Genomic DNA, 9,958 nt, shown 5'->3' with positions numbered 1-9,958 from the left:
AAAGTGTCATAAAGTATAACAAAAATTTTCAATATTTTCTATTTTTTTTGAACTAAAAACAATTTAACAAAAATATATACACTGAAAATAAGAATTAAGAAAGCCGTTTGGAACAATTATTTGTGAAAGACAGGGAACAGAGTATGTCATGGAACAAGAGTACTAAGAAAGCCGTTTGGAACAATTATTTGTGAAAGACAGTGAACAGAGTACGTCATGGAAACCGAATCAAATAGCAACGTGTTAAAAGAAATACAAGAATGCATGATTTCCATCGTCATCTACACTTTAGCATTCTTTTTTATAGCTGCTGTACTGGTGGTAATAGTCAATATCATTACAAAGAAAAATAAAAATACAAATTGACTATAGTTGGTGAGTTACACTTAAACATTTTTTTTAATTGATCGAAGGAAAATTTTTATATAAAATATTTACTCGCCATATTTCGCGAAATTTCAATCAGTTCAAAAACGTAACAGTTCACATAGTAGAAATATATTGCAAGTTATTCAGCTACAAGTTAATTATGAAAAATATTTTGCCAACGTGACAAGAAAGAAAAAAAATAATATAAAATGTTTGTTAATTCCAAAGAAAATAAATTTTTGTGTCAACTCAGTGAAAATAAAATAAAACAATTTAAAATGAATGTCCGTTGCATATTGCTGAGGTAAAGAATTCTTTTAAATTTAAAATTTTTAATAAATGAATTAATTGAAAGTTATCAAATATTTTGTCAATTACACAAATATTCTGTCAATTTAGTAAAAATAAAAAATAAAATAAAAAAAAGAAAAAGAAAATAAAACAAAGAAAAAGAACATATCCAATTTAAAATGAATTTCAGTTAATTTTTGATGACGTTGTGAATTCTTTTAATAAATAAATTAATCGAAAGTTATTAAATATTTTGTCAATTAAACAAATATTTTGTCAATTTGGTAAGAAGAGAAAAAAAAAAACCCAAGTAAAATAAAATAAACAATTTGAAATGAGTTTCCGCCGAATTTTGATGAGTCTGATAATTCTTTTGTAAATTTTATTTCGGGATTAAATATTGAATATGGAACTTTTTATTGATTTTAATGGATGACTTAATAAAATTTTACAGATTATTGAAAGAAGATTTCTTAAGAGCAACGAAAAGAATATTAAAAGAGGAAGTACCAAAACAAGAAACAACGTTAGAAGACGCTAGGATTGACATTATCACTACATTTAACAAAATAGTTCAATTCTATATTGACCATTGGAACAAGTTTTCCGAAAAAGACCAAGATACGTTGCTTGAGAAATTTGAGACTAATAAAAACAAGTTGATAGATTGCTTTAAAGTGTTGAATGTAATTGCTGATCCAAATACAATTACATACAATCAATTACTAGTAGAGTCTGAGCTCAAAAGGCAAATTAATTCTAATCCCAATTCAAGATCTGATCCAAATCAAACTAACGAGTCTGGACCAGATTACAGTCACAAGATGTCTGCCGAAGAAAATTTTCTCAAATTATGTGGGTCTACCATAAACAAACCTTACGATGGAGATCCATTGTCACTTAACAGCTTTGTGGACTCTCTGAATTTGTTGAACAAAATGGCAAAGTCTGATGCTTTGAAGGAGATCTTGATTGAATTTGCGCTTACTAAATTGATAGGAACTGTTCGAGATGGAATAGTGGGTACACCGGGAACTGTGAATGAAATTATAGACGCAGTGAAAGCAGTAGTTAAACCAGAGAGCTCAAAAGTAGTTGAAGGAAAATTTCATGCATTGAGATTAGATCGTACGCCTGTACAAAACTTTTGTGACAAATCTAATGAATTAGCAGAACGTTTTCGCAGAGCACTCATTTTAGAGGGAATACCCCCAGAAAGAGCTGAAATTATGACTGTTGATAAAACAGTAGAAGTCTGCCGCTTGAACGCTAAATCCGATTTGATTAAGTCAGTGTTAGCATCTACTCCGTTTACCGATCATAAGGAGGTTGTTTCTAAGTTTATTTGTGAAATAAGTTCTCAACGACAAGAGAAACAAGTTCTTTCATACAGGGCTCAACGAGGAAATCCTAATAATTATAGAGGCCGTGGTAGAAATCGAGGTAATGGATATTCTCGAGGTAACAATCGTGGCGATCAAGTAAATTCTCAGACGTTCTACAATTCGAACAGGAATGACAATTCTAATAATAACTATTACCGGAGAAATAATAGATATAATGGTAGAAGTAGAGGCACCTCTAATAGAGGGTACCGCTCTAACAATTTTAATAATTCTAGTTATCCTGTCAGATATTTGGGAAACGAGGAAGCCCCCCAATGGGGACTGGGGGGGGAAAGCCAGGAAATAGTCCCTCAACGACTGGCAATAACAAATTGAAAACAGTGTATTCTCTTAATTCAAATTTTTCCGATTTCGTCATCTTATTTTCTAAATTAAATTACGAAGGCTCCACAATGTTAGTTGATACTCAAGCCGGAATTTCTCTTATAAAAATTTCTTCGATAAAAAATTATTTTAACGTGGCTAAGCGTATGAATGTAAATGATATAATCAGCATTAAAGGATTTACTAATGAAATAATATTATCCTTAGGAACGATATGCGTTGATTTTTATGTTGATAACGAAATTGTGCCAGCATTACTCCATGTAGTGCCAGATGATTTCGACATCCCTTCAGATGGGATTATTGGGAAGGATTTCCTTCATTTTTACAAATGTAGCATTGACCTGAATAAGATGACTCTTAATATTAATTTGAATGGCTACATTCTACCAATTCCACTACTGGAAGGCCCTGAAGATGATGTGATGGTTTTACCAGCGCGTAGTGAAGTAGTTCGTTCAATTAAATTATCTTCTGTAGGAGATGTACTGGTATTAGACCAAGAAATTGAAGAGGGTGTTTTGGTACCACGAACAATTGTATCATCATCAAATCCTTTAATACGGATACTGAACGTTAACACCTCCTACAGAGCAGTTAAAAAAAGTAGTTTCATTGAAACAGAGCCGCTTTCTAAATACGACATAGTCGATCTAAAACAAGCCAGCTCAAAAGAAAACAGAAAAACACAACTTTTTGAAAAACTCAGAAAGAATACAAACCCCTTATATAGGTCGAAAATGCAAAAACTGTGGGACAAATATCCTGACATTTTCACTTTAGATTCTGATAAACTGACAGTGTCCAATCTGGACATTGATGTTTGAATTGAGATAAACAGAATAAATTACCAAATATCATAATTACCATGAAATATTATAAATAAAGAAATGTGTTAAATATTAGCAAATAGAATAAACAACGGAAACTGACAATTCAGGTCAACAAACAAGGTGCGTACAAGCATAACATTGATAATGAAAATAATATGCAATTGACTGTTGAGTCGAAGAAGTATAAACAGTAAACATAAACAATAAATAATAACAAATTTATCAAGCCTAGACATAAGATTATGGGAAAAAGATTGTTATAAATACGGTGTAATTTGGGAAAATAAATTAGTTGTTTTATGAGAAAAGAACTCAGAGCTTGAATTATGTTAGTCTCCTAGCTCAAGAGACAAGTAAAAAACCATCGTGCAAATCTATACAAATCATCGAAGGGTAAAGAATTGTACATTGGTCCTTCGAGCCATTGGGTGCTCGAAAAAAAACGGAATACAGTCCACACATCACGGTCGGCAAGGTCGAAGCAGTGGTGCAGAGAATCAATGAAGGCGAGAGTGTCGCACTTCACAACGAAAAAACTGGTGGTTAACGAAGAGACAAGGCCCCATCCTAAACCGGTAGGACGCGAGCAGTCAAAAGGATCGTTTGGACAGCAGTTGGAACAAATAAACAAGGTTGTTGGTAAGAAAAATACCAAAGCATATAACGAAAGACTCCAGGTAGCCAAAGAGAGTAAGTACGCAGCACATCCACATCAACTGGTGTCAGTGATAATACAAAAGAAAATCGACGAAGAAGTGCAGAGGTTCAAAAATGTCGGCAAGAGAAGTCGAAGAACTAAAAGAATTGGCCGCTGAAATAAGTGAGGCTTTCGAAAAACACAAAAAACGCAACAAGCAATCACAACATGCAGAATATAAACGTAAACGTCTACAAGAATTGGCTAAACTTTGGTTAGATTTCAACAACGCCGCTAAGGAAGTGGAAAGCAAGATAACCATCGACGACACTTATTCCAAAATGAAACAAATGGTCACTGACAATTATAATGCTTATTATACGGCCTTGACAAACATCGTATGCAACGATGATGAAGAAGAGGATCAATACGAAACGGATGTGGACATGCGAACGCAATATGGAAGATTGGACGCCATAGCAAGGCAAGTGGCAGACCTGAACATGAAAATCGCAACTGAAGGGTTGAACGCCATATCACCTCAATACGCGACAATCAAGGCGAAGAAAATTGGCGACATTTGGAATCGGATCGAGTTGGAACACGAAGGATTGATTGGAAATGTGAATGCGATTTACAACCAAAGATTCGATGAACTGGAGAAAGAGGTAGAGACTGCTTTGGTAACTCTACAAGGACAACTCCAGCAAGATCAGGGTGCAAAGGATGGAGTCAAATTGGGTCGGGTGACGATTCCGAAATTTGGAGGTGATTATTTCAAGTGGGTCACCTTCAGAGATCTGTTCTCAACGATGGTTTTGAAGAATAAGCAACTGTCACAAAGCCAAAAGATGCAGATATTGAAAACAAATCTGACCGGAGAAGCAGAGGACCTTATCGGAGACTTAACGATCTCTGAAGTCAACATGAGTTGTGCCTGGGATCGCTTGACGAACCGGTATGAAAACAACAAGGTGGTTGTTTATAAATTGTTGGACAAACTGATGAATCAACCAACACCAAGAAATGAGGCCAAATCTCTGAAAAAGATGTTGGATACAACGGATCAAGCCATTTTGGCTTTGAGCAATTTGGGACGACCAACGGGACATTGGGATGATTGGATTGTGCTATGCATCTCACACAAGTTCCCTGAAAACGTTCAACGAGAATGGGAAAAGCATGTCGGAACATTGGTTGCTTTACCCACGTGGACACAACTGAAAACGTTCATGGAGGAACAATACCGAATCATGGAACGCATTGAAAGCAGCAATCGCCGACCAGAGCAACAGAAATCTGGTCAATTGAAATCGTACCAGACCTCGATCAACTCGGCAAACTGTGCAGCCTGCAAGGAGGAACATCAGCTATTTTCCTGTGAAAAATGGAAAAAAATGGAGGTTAAAGATCGCTGGACTTTGGCGAAAAGGAATAAATTGTGCTTCAACTGTCTTCGCCAGCATGAAGAAAAATTGAGTTGCGACAAGAAGAAGCCGTGTAAGAAATGCGACAAGAAACACAGCACTTGGCTACACGAAGCAAGGAAGCATAACGGTAATCAAGCAGGAGAAGTAGTGGTCCTACATTCCAGCTTGACACCAAGGGAAATATTGTTAGCCACAGCAGTGATTGAAGTCACAACTGAGGATGGGAAAAAATGGAAAGTACGAGCTCTGGTCGATTCAGGATCCCAAGGATCAATGATGACGAGAAGAGCTGCTGACATTTTGCAACTACCATTGACAAATTCAGAAATAGAAGTGACTGGTGTGGGCGGGGCAGCCACTGGTCAAACAAAGAGAGCATCAATAAAAATTTCACCGAGATTCAAAAGCAGTTGGAGTTTAGAGGTAGATGTATACATTTTGAAAAATTTGACTAAAATGTTGCCAGATCAAGACTACAACCCCAGCCAATGGAATCATTTGAAAGGACTGACCTGGGCAGACCCTAAGTTCTACGCAAGGGGTAATGTGGACATTCTATTGGGAATGGACGTCATTGTCGAAATTATGAAGTCAGGGTTCGTGAAGGGACAAGAAGGGCAACCAATCGCACAGGAAACAAAAATTGGATGGATAATGTCCGGAAAAATTGATCGACAGTGGCAGTCGCAGGCCGTGAAATGTTTGGTCAGTACATTGGATAAAAGGGAAGAATGTGAAGAAAAAATTGATCTGACGAAATTCTGGGAAATCGAGGAATTGCATCCAGAACGAGAAATGACGGCCGCAGAACAAGAATGTGAAAAATTTCTACACCAGCACCATCAAAAGGATACAGATGGGAAATATATAGCAAAAATTCCATTCAAAGCAGACATGGGTCCAGAAACGTTGGGGAATTCCAGAGGACAGTGCATGGCTAGATTCCTGCAGTTGGAAAAACGATTCGCTCAGGATCCAACATTGAAAGAAGAGTACACCAAAGGTAATTAGGGAATATTTATCCTTGGGCCACATGAAAGAAGTGACAAAGCTCAGCCCAGAGAAAAAATTGTATTTCATACCGCATCATGCCGTTGTAAAACCAGATAGTCTAACAACCAAATTGAGAGTAGTGTTTGATGCATCGGCCAAAACGAGCTCTGGAAGATCCCTCAATCAATGCATGCACATTGGAGCTCGCCAACAAAGTGATCTATTCGAGATATTGATACGTTGGAGACGACACAAAATTGCATTCAAGGCCGACATCGAGAAAATGTATCGGCAAATAAAATTGGATACAGAAGATCAACGTTACCATACCATATTGTGGAGAGAGCAGCCGGCTACGCCGATAAAAGAATACCAATTGACAACAGCGACATTTGGAACAGCAGCAGCACCATTTATGGCCACAAGAACGTTGAGACAGATTGCGGACGATGCAAAGACAGAATATCCATTGGCGGAACATTTGATCAAAAACGATTTCTATGTCGATGATTTTATATCAGGAAGCAACAGTTTGGAAAACGCAATCAAAGAAAAGGATGAGGTGATCAAAGCATTGCAATCGGGAGGAATGACATTACGAAAATGGACATCGAATGATCAAGCATTTCTCAGGACGATTCCAGATGAACAAACAGAAAAGGTGCTTCAATTGATCGGAACCGATGACACAAAAGCACTGGGAATACGATGGAATCCACGAACGGACCATTTTGGTTTTGAAGTACAATGGGCATCAGACAAACGAGTGACATCAAAACGTGAATTGTTGTCAGAAGCATCCAAGCTGTACGATCCATTGGGGTGGTTGGCACCAATCATGATTAAGGCAAAGTTGATCATGCAACAGACATATACGAAGGAAATTGGGTGGGATGATCCACTCCCAGAGTCGATAGTGGAGCAATGGAGTCAATTCAAAAGTGAGTTACCATCCGTTACAAAATTGAGAATCCGAGATGGATACAGTTGAACAATGAGACGATGGAAAGCGCTCTGGTGGGATTTTGTGATGCATCAGAAAAGGGATATTCTGCCGTCGTATACACCCGAATCAAGAACAACGAGGCAGTTACAGTGACAATGGTAGCTTCAAAAACACGAGTAGCGCCCATTAAATCAAAGCTGACAATTCCGCAGTTGGAGTTATGCGGAGCAGTTTTACTGAGCAACTTGATGATCAGAACAAAGAAAGCACTGAACTTGGCAGAAGTTCCAACATTCGCATGGACGGATTCAATGATTACGTTGGGCTGGACACGAGCAGGACCAGAGCGTTGGAAAACATTCGTCGCCAATCGAGTGGCCGAGATACTGAACAATGGACTCACCTCGTGGGGATATGTCAAATCAGAGGACAACCCAGCAGACTGCGCGTCACGAGGTATTATGCCTTCCGAATTACAAATGGATCACATTTGGTTCACAGGCCCGAAATGGTTGAAAGATAGTCCCTCAAGATGGGAGGGAGATGAGGTGATCATACCAACACCGGAAGAATATCAACGTACGGTGGCAATCAACGTGGCCACGATCAATGAGAACAGTTGGCACAGATTCTCGTCATGGGACCGGCTGGTTCGAGTAATGGCGTACTGTCGACGATTTAAACATCGTAAAACCGGAAGACTGACAGCGTCAGAATTGAGAGAAATGAAAGAAATCATTACCAAGAACTGCCAAGAAGAAGCATTTGCAACAGAACTGGACCAGTTGAGGAAAAATAAGGACATACCTAAGCAAAGCAAATTACGGTCATTGGATCCATTTATCGACCGAAACGGGAATTCTACGAGTTGGTGGGACGTTTGGAAAATACGACACTGACGTTTGGAGAAAAACATCCAATCATCTTGCCAAACGGTCATGCAATAACAAAATTGATCCATAGACAAATGCATAGAATGACGGCCCATGGCGGACCACAGTTGGTAATGAATCTGATGAGGAAACCAATACTGGACAATTCAAGGAAAACGAATGGCAAAGGAAGCCTACAATCAATGTGTGACATGTCGAAGATTTGCTGGCCAAAGTCATCATCAAAAAATGGGTAATTTGCCGGCTGCCAGAGTGACTCCAGGAAGAAGTTTCTTACATACGGGAGTGGATTACGCAGGGCCAATACAAGTGAAAATGTCAAGTATTCGATCTGCAAGAATGGAGAAGGATACATTGCACTGTTCGTATGTATGGCAACAAAGGCAATTCACCTGGAATTGGTAAGCAGCGCTACAACAACAGCATTTCTGGCGCGCGTTTGATCGTTTCATTAGCCGTCGCGGGCTACCTGACACAATGTATAGCGACAATGGGACTAATTTCGTTGGGGCAGTCAATAAGTTGAAACGAGACTGGATCAAGGTAATAAACGAAACAATTGGCAGAAAAGGTGGCATGTAAGGGAGTTGATTGGAAATTCATTCCACCGGCCACCCCACATTTTGGAGGACTCTGGGAACGAGGAGTCCGATCAATGAAAGAACATCTGAAGAAGGAATTGGGTACATCATCACTGACGTTCGAAGAGTACGGAACATTATTGAGCAAAATAGAAGCATGTTTGAACTCCAGACCAATTTGTGCAATGAGTCCGGACATTGACTCACTAGACGTTCTAACTCCTCTCTAAACCGACTCACAGGACATGTTATATCGAAATGTCTTGATACGGCACCTACCATGAGGCCATGCAATCATCTGGACGGAATGGATCACAAGGAAACAATACGGGTTAGGAATACTAAATGTACACACGATTTGAACAACAAAATTTTGAATAAAGACATAATGAGTATCATATGACGACCTCCACACACGCAATAAATTGCAAAAGATGCATACACCCAATGTTGATAATGGGATGATCAATGAGCAGATGAAAGACGAGAACATACATCATCAAGAAATGGTTGCTGTGATCGTATGACTTGAAACACATACTGGCACAAAGATATCAGAACGAGTACGAACGTCGCACGTTGAGGTAAAGACCGAAATCCGCCAAGCACTATATCAATTGACAGAGACGAGTATCGGTTAATCAATTCGTGCTCATACTGTCTTAAGTGATGTTCATAGCAAGAGATATTCGCTGGCAAGTCGAACAGTTCGTGGACCATCATATAAGATAGTCTCAAGTCAGCAGGAATCGAAATATCCAAATAATTTCTAGCACACTAAATCAAGGACGTCACTCATTGTGTATCCACAGGATCCATGGGCGATATAGAGTAACTGTGAGGTACTTTTATTTCGGATGTGAATGTGATGTGGCGGAGCAGAGGCAATGAAGAGTATAGCGACGTCCAACACAAAGCTGGCATCTATTTCGAAATCTTGGGAGTAGAAAATTATGCATCAGAACACAATTGGAATGATAGAGCATATTTCCAATCTGTCAACGATTACAGAAGAATAAAATATCTGAAATGATCTGAATCAAGAGTGTGGAAACAAAGTGCAGCGGCCATCCTTTCTCAAAGGTATCAAGTAGTTTTCATGGTATCGAGTCTGGATCATAAGTGTTGACAGACTGACATTATATAGTACACATCCTATATGACTCGGATATCGGTTTTTCTATTGCTAAATAATAATTGATAACAAAAAAACAAATTACCATGGTAACCGTCAGGTAAACGTCTATAGGTCATT

At 38.5% G+C, this 9,958-nt stretch overlaps 3 protein-coding genes across 3 annotated transcripts; all 3 read left to right on the top strand.

The window, feature by feature from the left end:
• The first annotated feature begins 964 nt into the window (after nucleotides 1-964).
• On the top strand, nucleotides 965-3,157 carry LOC119082887 (nucleomorphin-like). Its single transcript, XM_037192546.1, has one exon. It carries the CDS (start codon nucleotides 1,089-1,091, stop codon nucleotides 2,379-2,381), a length of 1,293 nt encoding a protein of 430 aa, XP_037048441.1. The 5' UTR covers nucleotides 965-1,088; the 3' UTR covers nucleotides 2,382-3,157.
• An 837-nt stretch (nucleotides 3,158-3,994) lies between these two features.
• On the top strand, nucleotides 3,995-6,301 carry LOC119082907. Its single transcript, XM_037192563.1, has one exon. The coding sequence runs from the start codon at nucleotides 3,995-3,997 to the stop codon at nucleotides 6,299-6,301; it is 2,307 nt and encodes a 768-aa protein (XP_037048458.1).
• A 22-nt stretch (nucleotides 6,302-6,323) lies between these two features.
• On the top strand, nucleotides 6,324-7,274 carry LOC119082906. Its single transcript, XM_037192562.1, has one exon. It carries the CDS (start codon nucleotides 6,324-6,326, stop codon nucleotides 7,272-7,274), a length of 951 nt encoding a protein of 316 aa, XP_037048457.1.
• Nucleotides 7,275-9,958: the final 2,684 nt, after the last annotated feature.

This window comes from Bradysia coprophila, unplaced genomic scaffold, assembly GCF_014529535.1.
Source record: "Bradysia coprophila strain Holo2 unplaced genomic scaffold, BU_Bcop_v1 contig_50, whole genome shotgun sequence".
Lineage (NCBI taxonomy): Eukaryota > Metazoa > Arthropoda > Insecta > Diptera > Sciaridae > Bradysia > Bradysia coprophila.
The sequence above is the reverse complement of the archived record's forward strand: the minus strand, read 5'-3'. Positions and strand labels throughout refer to the sequence as shown.

Coding starts and splice junctions, on each gene's coding strand:
- LOC119082887 (XM_037192546.1), top strand. CDS start 1,089: ATGGATGACTTAATAAAATTTTACAGATTATTGAAAGAAGATTTCTTA.
- LOC119082907 (XM_037192563.1), top strand. CDS start 3,995: ATGTCGGCAAGAGAAGTCGAAGAACTAAAAGAATTGGCCGCTGAAATA.
- LOC119082906 (XM_037192562.1), top strand. CDS start 6,324: ATGAAAGAAGTGACAAAGCTCAGCCCAGAGAAAAAATTGTATTTCATA.